This window comes from Wolffia australiana, chromosome 4 (genome assembly GCF_029677425.1).
Source record: "Wolffia australiana isolate 7733 chromosome 4, ASM2967742v1".
NCBI lineage: Eukaryota > Viridiplantae > Streptophyta > Magnoliopsida > Alismatales > Araceae > Wolffia > Wolffia australiana.
Genome location: NC_135838.1, coordinates 16,928,751 through 16,948,362, shown reverse-complemented (window position 1 = coordinate 16,948,362; position 19,612 = coordinate 16,928,751). Strand labels below are relative to the sequence as shown.

Here is a 19,612-nt window from a genome sequence, read left to right as displayed (position 1 = left end):
ACATGTCCAATGGCTGAGAAAAGGTGATAGAAACACATGTTTCTTTCACGCCTCGATTTGTCACAGAGCCCGTCCTAATTATATGACCCTATTAGAGACGTATGATCAGGGCCCCGCCCAACTAGCAGGCGCAGGAGAGTAGTTTTATCGATCACTCCTCTCCTCACAACCAACTGTTGTGAACGAGGACCTCCTTGCATCTATCCCTCACTTGGTGACCGACCAAAAGAATGCCATCCTCACAGCCCTTCCTACTCGAGCAGAGATAAAGGAGGTTGTCTTTTCCTTGGCTAGGAACAAGGCTCTCGGACCGGATGGGTTCTCAGCGGATTTTTATACCACATGTTGGGATATTGTAGGTACAGATTTAGTGCTTTCTATAAAGGAAGCGTTTACGCGAAAAGTCTTCCCTTGAAGTTGGAAATCTACTTTTTTGGCGCTCATTGCAAAAGTGGACACCCCAACTACCTTTAGGGACTTTCGCCCCATTAGTCTTTGTAATGTATGCTACAAAGTTGCATCCAAAATCATTACAAATCGACTAGGGAACTTCCTTGATAGCCTTATCTCGCCTGAATAATGTGGTTTTGTCAAGGGTCAACAGATCCATGACAGTATCATGCTCGTTAAAGAGCTAGCCCAGTCCTTAAACGCTCATTTTCCAGGCTCAAATGTCATCATCAAACTAGATATGGAGAAGGCGTTTGATCGAGTTGAGTGGAACTTCCTTACCGAAGTGTTGAGTCACTTTGGATTCACAGATGTGTTCATCGATCTTGTCGATGCCTGCATTAGAGAGAATCATTTCTCTCTCCTGATGGATGGAAAGTCCACTGGCTTCTTCAGGGCCAGGAGAGGTCTAAGGCAAGGTGATCCTATCTCGCCCACCCTTTTTATATTGATGGAGGATGTATTTAGCCGATCGCTCATACGTGCAATCAACCACAGCCTAATCCAACCGTATTTTATGAAAAGGGGCTGCCCAATCCTCTTGCTCTCTCTATTTGCCAATGATGCCATCATCTTCCTCAATGGATACAAAAAATCCATTAAGGAATTTATGAATGTCCTTACAACATACGAGCAAGCTTTAGGCCAGCTCGTCAATGCCTGGAAGAGAAGCTTCATAGTTGGTACTTCCACCACTATAAAGCGCTCTGAGATACTCCAGCACTATACCCGATACTTACAAGGATGCCTCCCGTTCGACTATCTTGGATGCCCTATCTTTCGAGGGCCCGCTAGGCATCATTACTTCGATGCCTTGTTGGGCAAACTTAGAAAGAAACTAGAGGGATGGAAACTTCAGTTCCTATCGCCTGGAGGACGTATCCAACTTATTCGACATGTCCACATGAGTATCTCGCTACACATCCTCGTGGTCCACTCACTATCTCTTACAGTCCTCCGCTCAGTGGAACGACTATGCGCACGTTTCTTATGGTCTGGTCGCCTCGAGGGAGAGAGCCGACATCACTGGGTTTCTTGGGAGAAAGCATGTCGACCCAAGGCCGAGGGGGGTCTAGGGATCAGACGCCTCACAGACGTCCAGGACATGCTTCAAAAGAAGCTAGTATGGCATATGCACACCACACACTCCCCAGCGGGAAATTTTATTTCAGCCAAGTATGGCGAGTGGGCCTGTCAAGATATAGATATCCAGGGCCATCGTAGATGGCGAACGTGGCAGTGCCACTAGCTTGAGATTGCTCAGGTTACACATTGGCATATTGGTCGAGGAGAGGTTAGCGCCTGGTTTGATACCTGGCATGTTGATGAGTTGTTTGCTCGCCACCCATAGTTTGTACCACAACGAGTGCGACTCATAGTTGCCCAACTGCTTCTGGGCAACACACAACACCTATGGGAGCAGCATGGGATCCCTTCAGCCACGTTATTCGAGGTCCAAACCACCCCAATGGGGTCGACTCCTGACTGTGCCATTTGGACGCTCACACTTGATGGTGCCTACTCGTGCAGATCTTCTTGGGAGCATTTCCGTGAGAAAGCCCCCATCCAGCATTGGGGTTGCTGCATATGGCATCCGACGATCCTTACTCGCGTCTCCTTTTTCCTTTGGAGACTCTTACATCGCGGCCTTCCACCGATGATCGAGTGATCCGTATAGGTCACTCTCTCAGCTCTCGTTGCCACTGTTGTCCCACATCCCCACACACTGAGACCATGGCACATCTTTTTTTCCATAGTGAGACAGCCTTAGACTGTTGGAGCCAAATCACACATCATTGGCGCCCAATCCTTCATACTCAACTGACCCCGTTCGAGTGTTTTGGCAGGGTGTTTCTCTCGCCATCATGCTCGAAGCGGAGCCCCATCCTACACATCACCATAGCTTATTTACTATGGGAGATATGAAAAGGGCAAAATTCTTCTCGTTTTGCAAGTTCGCCCATGCGTGTCGTGGATATCATGCGGCGCGTCAAGTTATTGATATGGTGCATCTATCATCTCATCCCTCCCCGCGGGTGCAACTGTGCACCGGTGTGCGACTTCCTTCGCTCCTGGGGCATTTCGGTGACCCCTACCCCTATCCACATTCATCTAAAGGTTGTCCGTTGGTACCCACCTCCAATCGTCATCCTCAAATTGAATGTGGATGGCGCGGCTAAAGCAAACCCGGGGCCATTAGGGGGAGGGGGTATCCTCCGTGATCATACAAGGAGTATTCTCTTTGCTTTTTCCTCTTTCTACGGCATCCAAACTAATACAGTAGCCGAAGCTACGGTGATACGTGATGGTTTACTCCTTTGCGAGGAACAAAACCTTCATAATATCATCGCAGAATCGGACTCACAAGTGTTAGTAGACATGCTCCGTGCAGGTACATGCTCGTAATGGAGACATCATGCCGGATAGCAGATGCCCTCGTCAACCACGCGGTACACACACACACTTCTTCTTCCCTTTTTCTTTCTTGGCAGGCTCTCCCTCTGACAGCTAGGGGCTGCTATTGCATCGACCGTCTCGGCTTGGCGACTCTTCGCACGCGTAGCATACTCTTGCCACCAGGCCCGCGGGATTGGCGAATTGCGTGGAACACTCGAGGTGGGAACGCCCATCCTTCCGCCAAATCCGAAGCCGTATCATCTCAAGCTAGCGGGGTGGGCTATGCCCACCTCGAATGGAGCCTCGCCACGCACCTCATCGTTGCCACTGGTCGTAGGCGAGGACAGCTCCCACATTGCTCCATCATCGTCACTAGGGACGCTTCGGCAAGATGTCGACGCAAGCAATTCTCTGAGCACCTGCGAGGTATCACTTGTGTATCTTTTTCTTTTCTGCACATGGGCGTGGACGAGTGGGATCCGAGTGTAATTGGGATATTTATACTCGCTCCAAGCCTATAAACATTGATAAACACTTCACTTTATAAATAAAATCCCCCTAGGTGGCGTCCACGGCACAAATGGATCGGTCTACGAGCACAACCCCAAGGTTGGCCGTACCCGACATCGTGTTTTTTGCCAAACAAAAAAAGGATCAAATTTCTAGTCTAATCCATTTTCCCCCAATTTGTCTACTTTCTTTCTCCAGGTTAGATCGCCTATTTTCTCTCTCTAGATTTCAAAATTGATTGTTATATATTCAATTAAACATTTAAAACACCAAAATATAAAATTTCATCCAAAAATTCGTTCATCTTCAAGTCCAATTTCAAAAACCGCTTTCTGGATTATTATTCAAAATTTTTATACATAAAAATTGTCTTAAAAAATTACCTTGATTGGGAAATTACTAATCCAAATTATTCTGATATTATAATCAAAATTATCCTATATTGAGTGTCTTGACCGAAAACATTAAGATCAAAATTAGGTTTCTACTTAATTTTGATTAATTATAAACAGAATTAAACATAATTGAGGTCTATTAAGTGCAAAATTAATTCATTCTTGAATTAATTGATTTGAAATAGGACAAAAATTCTTGCTTAGTGCCTCCTTGTGGTTCGACTCCTTGCTTACTCTTTACGTAGCATTTAGTGATTAAGGGATATTATAAATTTCATTGCATAAGTCTAAAAGCTCAAACGACAACGTATTTACACACAAATTTTTAGGCTTATCAGAGGCCCTTGGGAACTCACATGGGTGTTTCTAAAAAGTAACTTTTTCCTTTGATACTTAAATAGAAAATTTTCTTAAAACTCACTACATATTCTCTAATGTCCGTTAAACCTTAGGCATTTTACCCTCTAAGCTCATACACAAATCCAGTAAATCTAAAAGCCCATCGACTATTTATGGGGCAACCTAATTAGTTAAATATATTTGACATATATAATTATGGATCAAGTTATATCAATCGATATGTCATTTTGTCCCCACATGAGGTGTCAAGCTCCATGGTGTTCTAAAGAAGGTAATAACGAGTTTAGTAACTCTTTCATATTATTCTTTATCCGTACGTATGTCACCACTTATCGTATATATATAATACTTTATCTGTGCAACACTACTAGAATTGACAGGTTATGGTCAACTGTGAAACCCTAATTGATCATCCCATTGAGGATGGAAGCATTATAAACTCATCAAATAGCTATGTCCCCAGTATTTTATGTACCTCAGCCAAATATTTTATTGCATCATCATCTCTTATAAAAAGAGTGGATGACCCCTTCTTGACCCCTCAGTCATTTTCGTAGACTTGTTACTACATTGGAGCTCATATCATTTTTAGTATTGTGATTAAGGAATCAAATATCATAGCCAAAACACAGTCCTCTATCCACAAGATGTCTTTGGTGTCTAAGGTTTAAGAACCACAATCACAACCATGACATGAATCAATCTGATTACTATTTACGTACAATATCGTTGAGGGATTCATACAGATCAGATAATTCAAATCTTTCTCTAAATAGCATTAACTTTCTATCCTCAATGTATCCACACTAGTTTTCATGGGATCAATCATACCCACAGTGTCATAATCATCTGATGGTTGTATTTTATCTCAGCGTCCTTAGAAAACATCCTACAAATAGGAATCTTTGGAAATTATGTACCTATAAATTTCACTCAATACATTCAAGATGATCAAGCAGTCACCATGCTTTATCAAGAAGGGTGTAGTAAAGGATCCATTATCTTCGTTCATCTCTCTCCAACCTATAAAAACATTATGATAATGTTTAATCTGTCTTTGATTTTTATAAAATTTGAAATATACTTAGATGAAGATTCGTAGTGCAGGATTGGAGTAATTAGAACAGTCTGTGCACAAATAAATATGATAAATGACATGAAAATGCATCTTAACATAGGTTGCGATTCCCTTAAAAATATGCCGAAGTTGGTTAAAAACAAGTTATTAGGTTAATATCATGAAATTTACATGCTTTATGCATTGAAGTAATTTTATATACATCTTATCAATATTAAAATGAATAAATACAATTGTTAAGGGATATTCTAATGTTTTATGAATTTATCGGTATTTTGAGGACTTTGTGACCTCTTGATTAAGAATTCATATGTCAGAGCCATAATATTTTTTTGTCAAATTTGTAGACATTGTATTCTTTAATATAATTAATTTGTGAGTCATAATTTTATTTAATTGAATTTATCTGATGTTTTCCAGTCTTAACCTTTTGCCATACAATGTGTCACCATTTTGTTTCGCGTTTTGTAAGGACTTAGTCAGCTAATCACTACAAAAAGGTGCCATTGTGTCATCACAAATTGTGATGCATAAATTCCAATGATTAACTAACACTTTTTTAAGTCTGCAATGGTGATGTGCATCAATAGAAAAAGATATTATTGAAATTTCAATAAATAAAAAAGCAGAAATAGATAAAAAATTAAGTATTATTTATTTTATGAAACATAAATTCAACTATTGTGGCTATGTCTACTTGGCATGTGCCCAGCGCGTACACACATGCCTACACATCAATTGCAAGAAAAATAAAAAAGTCAAACCTGGTGTGCATTAATGTCACCACATCATGCACAATGATTGTTTCATTTATAATCTTTTATTTGTAATTATTCTCTCAGGGATGCCTGGTTGTGTGATGTTGGATAAAAGAGAATGTGCAGTTTGGCATGTAAATATGTGTCATGTCACATGTTCGTTCCTTATTTGTATTGAATTTTCTTTCTTTTTTTTGGTGCAGGACACATGTCATTCTTTTGAGGGCCTGATCAATATTGACGCTGAAACAAACAATTTTCCAAAACTTGAAAATTGGTACACTATAAATCTGAAGGGATAATGGCATTGAAAATGAAAGAGAATACATAATCTAGTGGATGTCTAGGATTTGTCTAATTTCAAAGCTTGATGTCTGAAAATCTAGAAGGCCAATTGAGCTGAATTTTTAGGGTAGATTAGTCTTTCTCCCTTCTTTCCATCCAGAGAATCAAAGCTATAAATTGAGTGTGGGTATTTTCAAAACTTATCCTAAAAATTTCTTCATATCTTCATGGGCATTTTCAAGGAGAGTGTGTTTCTGATATCAATTAAGTTGATTCTTGGTGTCTTGGGTAATTTAGGAGAAGCTTTGGGAGAGAAAACTAAGAACAAGAGAAGCTAACCTACAATTATATTATCATGGTCCTAGTGGAATGTAAGGATTTATGGTAAATATCTTCACATCATATTGTTTCTTTTATTTATCGTAGTGAGCTTATATCCATATTATCAACACATCAAATTTATACCATGTCTTACATTTTTCACACTTTTGTGCCTTCATCATCCAACCATCATACCATTTACATACATCATTTTATCATCACATGCCACATATCTATTGATAACATGCATTTTTAGTGCCTTATATTATTATATTTATGTGTCTTTATGCATTAAATTACTCATATTTGCATGTTATCAAGCTTAAAATGATTAAATCTATTTTTAGAACAAATTTCTGAATTTTCTATATTTTTAGGATTTTTCTAATAGTATATTACAAAATAATATAATTTTTTGAGAAAGAATATGATTTTTCTGGAATTTTTGGATATTAAATTTGGAAAGATATGATTTTTCTGATTCAATATATATATTTATACATATTTTTCGGGCTTTTATTTGATTTAATATGAAATTTTAAGTATTTTGGTTTTTTTATGGCATAGTGTGACGTGGCGTGCGGATGCGCCGCCACGTCAGCGTTGAGAAAGAGATTTTTTCTTTGTTTTTTGTCCTTTTGACATGTACATGTGGCACGGAATATGAAAAGTCACAGAATACGAAAAGCCACGGAATACGAAAAGCCATGGAATATGAAAAGCCACGGAATAAAAAAAGGCATGGAATATGAAAAAGCCACGAAATACGAAAAGCCACAGAATACCAAGTGCTTTGACTTCTTAACAGGCACAAACTGATGACATTGATGAGGAGAGAGAAGAAATTAAAGGCTAGGATTGCTTCAACTTCCAACGGCCATAACTTTTCATCTTCCCTTCCTCTTTCTATCCATACCCTCTAATCTATAAATAGAGGCCTGGATCATTGTAAAAATCATCTTGAACTTGCTTCCCACTTTTGTGGGCTGATTGAAAGAGAGTGAGTTTTGAGATCCATCAAGAGTGTTCTTGGTGTCTTGGGTGTGTGGAAAGAGACAAAAGAGAATAGGGGGAGCTTACCGGCACTCGCAAATCGCCGTGATCCTGGCGGAACGTAAGGATCTAAGGTAACTGTCTTCGCCTTACGTTGTTTCTCTCCCAACATCATCGTTATCATAGTTATAGGTTTTCATCAACGTTTCATTATCACTTCCCTTACTTACGTCCCCATTCTCTCATCTCTCCATCCTTGCCATCGTACCACTCCATATCGAACCACTATCCTCGTTCATACCGTCGTTCATCATCATATCCATCACAATCACTTACTCTTTTCTTTAAGTTAAATTAGCCTATAATTACGTATCTTTTATCTATATCACTAGCTCACGTCCTCAAATCTTGCTTTCGTCGATCCTCTCATCCATCATCACTAGTATAAGAAAGTAAATCCTTAATCATCATTCCCTGTGGAGACGATCCATACTCATCACTAACTAAGTATTTTTAAGTACGGTTAAATATATTTTTATTGAATAATCTCAATCACCAACGACAAATTTTAACCCTAAAATTGAGATTATCATCTATCTAGTTGCCTTCTTATCTTGTCATCCTCCATCTCGCTCGTTCTTATTATCTTTTTGCTCATATCCCTATCTCCTATGCCCCTTAGTTTATATTAATCATCTCAATATTAGTAATAGTTATCACCTCCTTGTCTAACATTTTTCATCATCTCACTATCACATATTTTTTATATATCTTTTCATCTCTCTTAACTCCTACTTAGAGAATATTGAATCCTTAATTACTGTTATATGTGGAGACCATTCATACTTATCACTAACTAGAGTTATATGCATGATCACATGTTTATATATATATGTATATTTTATACTCAAAAGCACCAACAACAAATTAAAATCTTAATTTGAGTTTATCAAAAACATAAGAAACTCCAGATGCACATGGAACTCAAGAAATAGAAAAGTTAAATCACATTATAATTTAAATTGTGTTTGCCTAAGTGAAATCCACTCTACTTACATAATGAAAATATGAGTCCAAACAATTACATGAAAATTAGGATTTTTCAAGAGATGTTTTTAATGTTTTAAAATATATTAATATCAAATCATAGTAAAAAAATATCCGTAGATGTCCTGTTTTTAGTTTCATGGACCATAGATTTTATTTTTAAAACAAATATTGAATGCAATAATCAGTGCAAATTTTTTTAATCTGATTCTCAAACATCAGATAAATATTTATTGAAAAATTTTTATGGAAATTTTAAGATATTTCAAAGTATTCTATTTAGGATGCTGGAATTATTTGTGTATTTGTAAGTATCATATTAATCTCATAATAATTTTATACCAAGTCAATATTTCAAAGATAGATCGCACTGATATATGTAAATTTTAAATTGATAAGTTTACTAATCTATATATATAATAAAAATAATTATATTTTTGATATGACTAATTCTATATTTTTAATAGGACTAATGTATATATATCTAAGCTTTTTGTTGTAGCATATGATGTGCCATATGATATATATAACATCCAATTAAATTTATGAGTGAAATAAGCTCCAAAGATTATATAATAGATGGTATAAAATTTAATGTTTTTTATATCACATCTTATCATGTGCATTATAATTTAGATGTCAAGTAATCATACCTTTTGATACATGAAATCTTGTAATAATTATAAGTTTTAAAATTTTGAAGTAATTATTTATGTTTTCATCGATTAATATTTATGATGAGCCTACTCCTACACTCCACAAAAATAGTAGAATTATTTATACCTTTTAATATATGTGGTCACATGTGTAAAAAAGTTACAAGTTCACTGATTAAGAAGTACACTTCATGGTTTACTTGCATATATTTAGTTATTAGTTAGCTCTTAACAAGGGACTCATACACATGTTGTTGGGTTCTCTGGCCTTGATTGAATGCTAGAAACTTTTTTTCAAGCCGCAGAAGCTCAGAATCTGTATAGAGATATTATGTAGATATCAGATAATCACTTTACCTTATGGGAAACTAATTCCACCCTTTACTTGCCCCTTGGGAGAGATTTTCAAACTGTTCACATGTACAGCCTCTAGACGTATCCACATGATCTATGGGACAAGGGATCTCATCTTTTTCTTCTTCTTCGACTATTCTTGAAGATCTGGTTGATCTCCACACCATCAAATCTCACAAATGGAGTGTAGAGTGAGAAGATGGGAATAATGCGCACCTAAAATGAGTATTTTTAATAAAAATACTTATAATGTTAGGTTTATCTACCAACATCCATTAATCTTATTTATGTGACCCTCAAGGCCCATGTGTCAGTCTAGTTATTAACTTAAATAACCCAATAAACATGTATTGGCCAATCGTATTAATTAATTGTAGTAAAATATATTAAGGAATTAAGAATCAATTCAATCCAATCAAGAAGTTCAGTTTCCAACTTGTGTGGTGTCATGCTACACCTTATGATCTAGAACCACAAAGTAATTATTGAACTTACGGAACCTTTTGTCATCATCAATTAACGTTATGATCCTTCATCCTCATGAGAATCATGAATGACTTAGGGTATGGTTAATCATCAAACATTAACCCTTCATTCATTTTATACTGATGTTACAAGGGATGATTGAAAATATCAAGACTTAGTGAATTTTACTAAAATGCATAAGTATGTATTTTGATGAATGTTCAAATTGGATTATGCAAATTCAACCCTCAGTGAATGGTTTTACATCAGAAATTATTCATATGAATATAATCAAATTCTTAAGGTTCAAACTATGCAAGTCACTCATGCATTGGATGCCTTCCTTTATGTACAAAAGCATATGTGATTTTGACCGTCTGGTCAACAAAGAAAATTATGGATCACCAGTTCCTATGTCACTGGTCAAATATTTAAATGCATCGGACACCATTTTTCCTGTAAAACATGATGCCCAACATGGACTTCTCCACCAACCTTAGATATTTATGTATGAATTAATAAAATATTTTATAAGAGCTTAAATATAGATGAATAAAATTATGTATTTATAAAATTTTAAAGACGATGTTATCAGATGTCAACATTATTTTTTTATGAATTCTTTTAAATAAAATTGATGGAGGAAATTTAATTATTAATTTACCTTTTATGACTTATGAAGTGAATGGTAAACTTGTAATGATTGTCGATTTGAAGTTGATGCATTTATTGTGTTTTATTTTATCTTTAATATTAAATTCATTTGATTGTTGGGTTTATGAAAACTACAGGCTGATCAGACCCCAAATTTTAGACCACTCATTTCTCCCTATATCAGTGAAAAGTCACAATACAACGAGAAAGCATCAGATCTGGCTTTCTGCAGAAATTTACAAGCTTTTTTTGAGAGATCTCTCAATATCAAGTTTTTTCCTGACATCATTCCATATCCGTAAGATTTGAAATAGTGTTTTCTGGTCAAAATTTGAAGAAATTACAAGGAGAAAATTATTATGCCTGAGAATTTGTGTTGTTAACAATCTTGGTTTGAAGATTATCATTCACAGATTTCTTCCGACTGTTTTTAGTTTTTGACCTATCATTGAGTATAATTAATTATTGCGTCCATTCAATCCTTAGCCGTGGTCATTGGTAGGATCATGTTTTTGAAAGACATATTAAATTTAGCCCGTAAAATATAAAAAATGAGTTATTTTCGCAATAAACATTGGCTAACACAGGGACAAATAGTAAAAGGAACACACAATAAATTTTTGTTTACGAAGTGAATCATTTTATTTAATCAGGTATCTGAAACATGTCCTCACGAGAGGATCTATGATGAAGAGAGAGAAATTACAATGGATATGGTTATTCCTACTTCAAAGAGTGATATCTAAAGATCTAGGTGTTTTGGGCCAAAGTTTTGTTATTTTTGTCTTAACCTCCTCTATCAATCCACCCTATCATAAGTAGACCTCTCATCAATGTTAAAAGGCACCCATTGTGTTCATAATAATGAGTAGGGGAGTGATTTCCTCATCCAAATTTTTTGTTGGGTCCATTCTTTCATTTCAAGAGAAAATGGTGGAAATAGGGACGTTTAGATCAAGACTCATAAGGATAAAGCATTTTTAGACTTGTCAGGCACCTGACAATGGGGTTAGTATGATTTTTGCATTTTCCAATCTTGTGTTGTCATCCTTTTTCCTACGTTATCATCATCGATAGCCTAGGTTTTCACCATCATACATGCCACACCAACTCCTCTGCTCATTGGTGCATATCTGCATCCAAATCCACCACCACCAGTGACGGTTAACTCTATATCACTTGCCTTACTCCACTTCTTTCTTGTGTTTATCAGCAGCCATCTGTAATCAAATCCGTGACAATCAAAGTTATCTTCTTACTCCATTCATGCCACTTCCATCAACCATCACCTGATGATGCTGAAGTTCCAGAAAAAGTATTTAATTATAATTAATTAGGATTTATATCTAGAAAATTCCAAAAATATCCCAGAAGTATTCTAGTGCAGAATCTCATTAGGCACAGGGAAGAGATGGTTGTTTTATAGTGAAGAAGCGGTGATTTTCTATCAGTAGAATCCCTTTAAACACATGAAGCTGTTGATGGTGGTCTCTTATGGCTATCACATGGTTTTGGTGATGGGGGACAATAACACCATAAAATCATAATACACCATGGTTACTTCTTTTATCATAGCTAAAATCCTGCACCATGGTTAAACACAGGGAAAATTCCAATATTAGGCCTTCACTTATACTCACATGGAAGAGGGGATTGTTTTCTAGTGAGAGAACAAGAGATCTTGTGATTGGAGTATTGAACAGAAAAATGTTTTTAGATAAAAATTATTTATGAAAGGATAATAATTTTAATGGTTGACCACGATCCTGTATATGCCACCAGCTTTACTGTAATCAGACATTTTCGATGTTTTCGTTCCCCATTACCCTTTCTTCCTACTCCACATCGGAGATATCCAGCTTTTCTTTAGTTTATTTGTACACAAAACTTCACTCAAGCATATAGACACTAATTGGGCTTACTGGGCCGACGGGATAGCAGTGAACGATGAAGACTTGAATAGGGTATAAATACGTTCTGGGTTTTTCTGGGGTTTTGGGGGCGCGCTCTCTTCGAGGAAGAACAAGCGAGAGACGAAGAAGAAGCGATGTCGACTCGTCAGGGCCCCCCCAAGCACCAGAACAAGGTCGCATGGAAGCCCCACGCGGGCCAGAAGATCAACGAAACGGTGATTCCTCGTCCCCTTCTTCAATCTTCTTTTTGTTCATTTCATCGATCGATTTAGAGCGATGTCGGAATGCGCGTGTTTGCAGGAAGTCGGAGGGAAGTTCCGGCCCTATTCAGACATCACCGGTGTTTGCGCCCGCTGCAAAGATCAGATAGATTGGAAGCGCAGGTCAAATCTCTTGTTCTTGATCCGATTATTGATCGATTTTCCTCGGCCGTTTTTGATGGATCTGACCTGATTTTTTTTCAGATACGGCAAGTACAAACCTCTGAGCGAACCGGCCAAGTGGTAATGCGTCCTCTAGCCTTGTTCTCACGGATCCGATCCATCTCGACTTAGTTTATGATTCTGTTAATCTTCAGTCAGAGGTGCTCGAAGCGTGCGGTGCGCCAAGCCTATCACAATCTCTGCACCAGTTAGTCTCTAAGCGATCTACAAATTTCTTGATATTCTGAAATTTCGTTCATTCGTGCTCAGAAATCTCTTCTCTTTGAGTGTTCAGGCTGCGCCAAAGAACATGGTGTATGCGCCAAGTGCTGCTGCAAAACGGATAAGATCGTCGGAAGGTTCTGCTCTTTGGTTATGAGTTTTTTCTTCGCCAAAAGCTCTTCGATTACCGATTCGAGTGCACTTTGGTTGAAATTTCTGATGAACAGAGATATCACGGAAGTAGAAGCTGAACGAAAAGCCGTTGAAGACGCGCTCAAACATGCGCGTGAGCGAGACAGAAGAACTCTTCTGCGAGCGGTGAATTTCAAAGATCTACTTGAAGAAATTGAACTTTTTTGGTGTTGGGTCTTGGAAATTCGGATTGATCAAAGGAGAAAGTGATGTGATTTCAAATATTTTTTGTTTTCTGAGCAGATGAGCAAAGGCAGTTCTGAACCTAAGGAGAGTGAAGGCTCTAAAATCATCGATAGGAGCAGGGAGGGGGAGCTGTTTCCGGCTAAGTCCATCGATGAATACGTGGCCCAGGCTGTGGAAAACAACATCCGTGACCAACAAGATAGTTTAATTTGCAATTAATGCGGAGGAACTCCATAATCATGGTGATTATTTTGATTAATATGGTCTCTTTTCCATTTAATTTGCAATATAAGCAGTTGAAAACCATGCAAACTTTCTCTGTTGTTGGGTTTATGCAATATGGGTGATCTTCCTCTTTTCTTTCAAAAAACAAAAAAAAATGCTGTCTACGATAAGGTTGTTGGGTTTGATTAATAACTAGAACTTATTAATCGACATTAACAGTATAACAACATCAATTTTTCAAACTTCCTTCCAAAATTTGATGGACTTGTCACTGCCGCAGGTGATGAAGGCCGCCTCAATTGGGGAATGTTCAAGCCACCTTGGGGCTCCCACATGGTTTGATGGCCATCTAACCATCCTTTCAGAAGAAATTGCGTCCCAGACCACCACCTGGTATTTTTTTGGAATTTATTTCCGTACTCTGAGAAATTAAGATTTGCAAAAAAAAAAGTTGTTTTGAATAATAAAGTTCGCCAAAATTGCAAAAAGTACCTCGTTTTTTATCTCATCCACAGAGAGAACAAACTCCTCAGTCTCGTTGAAAACCGCCTGAGGCAGCGCAAGGTAAAGATTTTATATATTTTTCTCCAAATATAGAGATATTTCAACCACTTAAGATCTAGAAAAGAAGAAAATTTAGCGCAACCTGGAAAAGAAGTTGTGTGTGAGCAGCACCGAGATACTGCTTGACCATCCGACCTGACGCCACTTCCCACAATTTTACAGCAGAGTCCTTCCCGCAGGAAAGAATATACCTAGAAATCAGGAATAAGAGAAATAATTAATTAGCAAATTAAAACAAAATTATTGACCCATACAATTAACAGTTGCCCAGGAAAGCAAAATAAAAAATAGGCATGAATTAATGCTATAACCTAAACTGAACTTAAAAAGCCCAATTATAAGGACAGAGAAGTTGAAAAATATATCAAAATGTATGAGAATGGTAAAGTGTCAGATATTCAGTTTATTAAAAAAATGAGATATGTTAAAAATAAACCTACTAAGCTTTTTTTTGGAGCAAAAACACAGTGCCAGTTACAACCTGACCCCAGGTTTGTGCTCGTAGACTGATCCATCTGTGGCCTCCACTCACGGATGCATTTTTTTTTTGAAAACAATGGATGGATATTTATAAAACTCAGGGGGGTTTATAAATGTTAAGGATTTAGGATTCAATTAGATTCATGAAAGTTTATGATAAGAACCTCGTCTAGGTTCGTATCGGAAGGCGGGTAGAGGGTGAGGCGAGGTAGACGTTCCCAGGGTAGGAGAGTCGAAACGGGAATGATAGGAGGGTCGAACAGAGGAGTCAGGGATCAACCAGGGACAAGCCGGCTGAAGATCCGGTGAGACGGTCACGGGAACGGGACCGAGACAGGGATGATTGAGATAGTGAGCCAAGAGGCCAATATTACCTTAAGTCTCGACTGCCCTCCTCAGGGGACGGCTATACATATTTATAGGAAATAAAGCAATCTCCCCTAAGCATGAGATGACTAAAATGCCCCTAGTGGGCTAAAATGCCTAAGATACCCTTGGGGGTAGAGGATCGTATCAATTTACCTTCCATCTTTGGTGAACCTTGCACTGGTAGCCTCAGTTGACCGGTGAGCCTGAGCAATAGTCCGCACACACTGGGCAGTCAACCCATCCCAAATCCTAACGGCCCCATCCTTGGATGCTGTAACATAGAGCGCTCCATTGCTTGAGTACCTCACCTAGAAAAGAAATCTAGGTAAATAATCAAGGGGGTTATTTTTTCTTGAAAGAAAAAAGGAAGATCACCCAAAATCAGTGATCAACCCAATAAAATAATGGGCTATATTATGAAATTTAGCCCACTTGGTTGATCACGGCGTTGCTACCCAAGTCTCTCGTGTCGGAGGAGATGAAGCACTGGAAGGTATACACATCATACAAATGGGGTATAGGATGGTCTGTGCCTGCAGTGGAGATTGCATGCAAACTAGTTCAAACCGAAGGTATCATAAATAGAAAATATTTGCCAAATATCAAATATTTTATAGCTGAAGATATAAATTAATTGGTGAATTACCAGCCAGAAGGTATTCGCCTGAAGGATGAAATGACACAGACCTGACTTCATGGGTATCCTGCTTCATTGAAACAGATGTTAGTAGCATGTCGTCAGGCAGAGAAATTTTACAGGGCTAGTATGACCTGAAGAACTCGGACAGCTCTCCTAGCATTTGTTTTGGAAAAGTCGAAGAACCTGGCAAGCAATAGGATTTCTCATTTTTAGGTTCCAAAGTAACTTTTAAAATACTGGATTTTGTGTTGATAGAAATTAAATTCAAAAGGGTAGAAGAATCGAATCCATAGTAAGGTTCCAGAAATTCAGGAATTAATTGGATTTCTCATTTTTAGCTCACAAAGGAACTTCAAAATACTGGATTTTGTGCTGATAGAAATTAAATTCAAAAGGGAAGAAGAATCGAATCCATAGTAAGGTTCCAGAAATTCAGGAATTAATAGGATTTCTCATTTTTAGGTCACAAAAGAACTTCAAAATACTGGATTTTGTGTTGATAGAAATTAAATTCAAAAGGGTAGAAGAATCGAATCTATAGTAAGATTGCGGAAAATGGGGAATTAATAGGATTTCTCATTTGTAGGTTACAAAAGAACTTCAAAATACTGGATTTTGTGTTGACAGAAATTAAATTCAAAAGGGTAGAAGAATCGAATCTATAGTAAGGTTCCAGAAATTCAGGAATTGATAGGATTTCTCATTTTTAGGCCACAAAAGAACTTCAAAACACTGGATTCTGGGGTGTTGATAGAAATTTAATCCAAAAGGGTAGAAGGGTCGAATTCATAGTAATGTTGCGGAAATTCAGGATTAATTGCCGCACTGATGGACCAAAAAACAAAAATTAAAGGTTACATTCACTCACCTGATTGTCTGATCTTTGGATCCAGATATCAAGATGTTGTTCTGAGGGTTAAAATCAAGGTCGTTCACTGTCTGAAAATAAAATTTAAAATTAGCCAAGCATTTAACAAGCTATGAAAGCCTGTTCCAAAAGTTAGATAAAGTTGATACGACTCAATTGAATAAAAAGTATGTTTTTATTCTCCATAAACCGGAATAAATAAATAAATAACACCCAGTCAAACATCAGTCATGCCATCAACATAAGATGATTCTCGAGCTGAATTAGTTAATATGCAAATGAAAATGTCTCCAACGATTCATATTAGAGTCAGAAGCGAACCTGAGAATGATCATAAAACGTCCGGATGACTGCCCGGGCAGATCCGTCATGCAATTCTGGAAGCATCGTTTGTTTTATTTTCGAGACCTATCATGAAGATATGAATGAAGATAAATATCAAGAGTGGGTGGAAAGAATATAAGCGAAATGTCAGATGTGTGATTGACCTCAAAGAGTTTGATTGACGCATCAGCACTTCCCGTCGCGACAAAGCTCCCATCTGGGCTAAATTTAGCGCATCGAGCTATGTTCTACAAAGATCCGGGACATTCCTTTAACTAAATTGAAAGGTAGGCCGAAGTTCAAGAACAGAAGGGAATATTTGAAATAATAGAGGAAATTGAGCTAATTTCCTTTCTGCAGTAGCAAATATGGCTAAAGACTCTAATTAACTAAACAAATTATCAGGTATGGCCCCACATTTTTGAAAAATAATGAGCGTAATCAGTAAACCACATGAACGAAACAAAATTCAGAACAAATATATAAGAATATTTGTTCTGAGGATTTTATAGCATTAAGTCTGGGCATTCTAATTCAATGAAATTTAGAGGTGATCACAGGGGAATTCCTGGGATGAAATAAAAACTAGATTGTACTCGTGTTATTCCGAGTAATATTTATTTCTAGAAGACCAACCGGGTACGATTCCTCATCGATGATGATTGAAATTTTTTTTGAGTGAAATTTATAATGATTGAAATTAAAAGTTTCCCCACCTTATGCTCAGAAATGTGCCTCGTATCATACTTAGGAAAAACTTTCGGGGCGCCCTTTTTTTCCCGGACGCTGGTAATTTCCACAGCAATACAATCAACGAAGAACATACACCAAAATTAATGAAAAAAAGAAGCAAAATCAAGAGAAAATCATATCAAAACCAATAAAAACGAGAGTTAACCTCAGCTAAAACAAGCTAAACCTGAAATCGACAGCGCCGCAGGCTGCCAAAGCCGAAGGCGAGGTAGACAGAAGGCCCCTTGATCCCTCTTCAGCCGCAAGACCCTGTAATCGCAGCAGGAAGAAAGTGGAAATTAACTCATCGATGAAGGCGAATGAAGAACATTCGATAACACCTTCGCGATAAGCTCCATGAGTCGGCCAGGAAGATCATTGCCGCTGTTCAACGGCGTCATCGTCGCCGCCGCCACCGAAGCAGCAGCCTGCAGAACAGAAACATGAGAAAATGCAAATGAAGTGGAAATCAACAATCGGAGATTACTTGATGGTGGTGATGGCCGCGTAGATGAGAGACGATTAGGGCGTCAGCAAGGCGCCGGAGCTTCCCTTCTTGAAGAAGTTTATCTAAGCTCGAGTCCATTGCTCAGGATCGACAGATTTCGCAACTTGAAGATTCAAAATATTTGATCACGAAACCACGAGAATCATTCTTCGCGCGAAGGAAACGAAGTCGAACGCTGAAATTGATCGCCGCCGATCGAACGTTGGTTGAAGAACTCGAAGACTGGCAATACCCTAAACAATATTCGAAAAAAAAAAAAAAAAAAAAGAACGACTCGCCGGAAGTCGTCATCGTCGTCATAAAAAATCCGTCATCGTCACAAAAAAATCGTCATCTGGTTTAGCTTAACTCTTGTGCATGGACTCTTGTGCATCTGGGATTTTCGTCCCAGGAAAAAAAATCGTCCTGTCTGCGAGGTTGGACGAAATTGGGACGGAAATTCGTCCCGAAACCTCCGGACAGGACGGTTTTTCGTCCGAGTAGGGATGATTTTCGTCCACTCGGACAAAAAACCGTCCCGTCCGCGTCCCTGCACTGATTCCGAACTCCGGAGGGGACATCTTCGTCCCGTCCCATTCATCGTCCACGTCCCGGACGATCCGGAACTATTACTAGTGCAGGAACGCGGAGGGGATGGTTTTTTCATCCCAGGACGAAAAAATCATCCCCTCCGCGAGGTTGGACGAAAACCGGGACAGAAATTCGCCCCGGGATTATAGTTCCAGATCGTACCGGATGTGGACAGATGACAGGATGGGACGAATTTCGTCCGCCCTACGTCCAATGTTAGCTCAGGGACGAAGGATGGGACAGTTTTTCGTCCACCGACAAAAAAACCATCCCGTCTAATAATCTCGGGATGGTTTTTCGTCCCATCCAGTCCTTCCGGAACGATTTTCGTCCCGAAATTCGTCCCAAACGAAAATTACCCATTTTATATTTTTAATATATTAATATGGATTTTTTCAAGTTTTTTAGGGAATTACTGAGATAGAACGCAAATGGACTTATCTACAATTAATTCCAAGTGGCGTCAGTTTGCACGCGCGAAAAAATACAGGGACCTTGTTGCAAATTGTCACAGCAAGGCCACGCAAATTGTCTCAACCGTTGGATGTGAATCCGGCGGTTTTTCATCCCACATGACGAAAACCGTCCCGTCCGGTGGTCTTCGGGACGAATTTTCGTCCTGTAATTTGTGCGGAGAGATGCTGAATATTCGGTCATTTCTTCGCTTCAGCCAT

General features: G+C 38.2%; 2 protein-coding genes across 2 annotated transcripts; one reads left to right on the top strand and one right to left on the bottom strand.

The window, feature by feature from the left end:
• The first annotated feature begins 12,701 nt into the window (after positions 1 to 12,701).
• Positions 12,702 to 14,371, top strand: LOC144702122 (small acidic-like protein). The gene is made up of 8 exons (XM_078574014.1): positions 12,702 to 12,851; positions 12,937 to 13,019; positions 13,101 to 13,139; positions 13,214 to 13,266; positions 13,354 to 13,417; positions 13,508 to 13,598; positions 13,716 to 13,900; positions 14,164 to 14,371. Exons 1-7 carry the CDS (start codon positions 12,771 to 12,773, stop codon positions 13,875 to 13,877), a joined length of 573 nt encoding a protein of 190 aa, XP_078430140.1. The 5' UTR covers positions 12,702 to 12,770; the 3' UTR covers positions 13,878 to 13,900; positions 14,164 to 14,371.
• Positions 14,046 to 18,598, bottom strand: LOC144702119 (Transducin/WD40 repeat-like superfamily protein). The gene is made up of 14 exons (XM_078574011.1): positions 18,348 to 18,598; positions 18,202 to 18,288; positions 18,048 to 18,130; positions 17,845 to 17,914; positions 17,293 to 17,376; positions 17,126 to 17,212; positions 16,805 to 16,875; positions 16,068 to 16,119; positions 15,943 to 16,000; positions 15,729 to 15,829; positions 15,450 to 15,604; positions 14,530 to 14,638; positions 14,376 to 14,432; positions 14,046 to 14,273 (listed from the first exon to the last, which is right to left on the bottom strand). The coding sequence occupies exons 1-14, from the start codon at positions 18,444 to 18,446 to the stop codon at positions 14,121 to 14,123; spliced, it is 1,266 nt and encodes a 421-aa protein (XP_078430137.1). The 5' UTR covers positions 18,447 to 18,598; the 3' UTR covers positions 14,046 to 14,120.
• Positions 18,599 to 19,612: the final 1,014 nt, after the last annotated feature.

What these genes read in the sequence shown, in the direction of transcription:
- LOC144702122 (XM_078574014.1), top strand. Translation starts at nt 12,771, where the DNA reads ATGTCGACTCGTCAGGGCCCCCCCAAGCACCAGAACAAGGTCGCATGG. An exon ending in GCCAGAAGATCAACGAAACG is followed by an intron (nt 12,852 to 12,936) that starts GTGATTCCTCGT and finishes GCGTGTTTGCAG; the next exon opens with GAAGTCGGAGGGAAGTTCCG. An exon ending in CTATCACAATCTCTGCACCA is followed by an intron (nt 13,267 to 13,353) that starts GTTAGTCTCTAA and finishes TTGAGTGTTCAG; the next exon opens with GCTGCGCCAAAGAACATGGT.
- LOC144702119 (XM_078574011.1), bottom strand. Translation starts at nt 18,446, where the DNA reads ATGGACTCGAGCTTAGATAAACTTCTTCAAGAAGGGAAGCTCCGGCGC. An exon ending in GCGGCCATCACCACCATCAA is followed by an intron (nt 18,289 to 18,347) that starts GTAATCTCCGAT and finishes TCTGTTCTGCAG; the next exon opens with GCTGCTGCTTCGGTGGCGGC. An exon ending in AGGTTCACCAAAGATGGAAG is followed by an intron (nt 14,639 to 15,449) that starts GTAAATTGATAC and finishes CCTGATTTCTAG; the next exon opens with GTATATTCTTTCCTGCGGGA.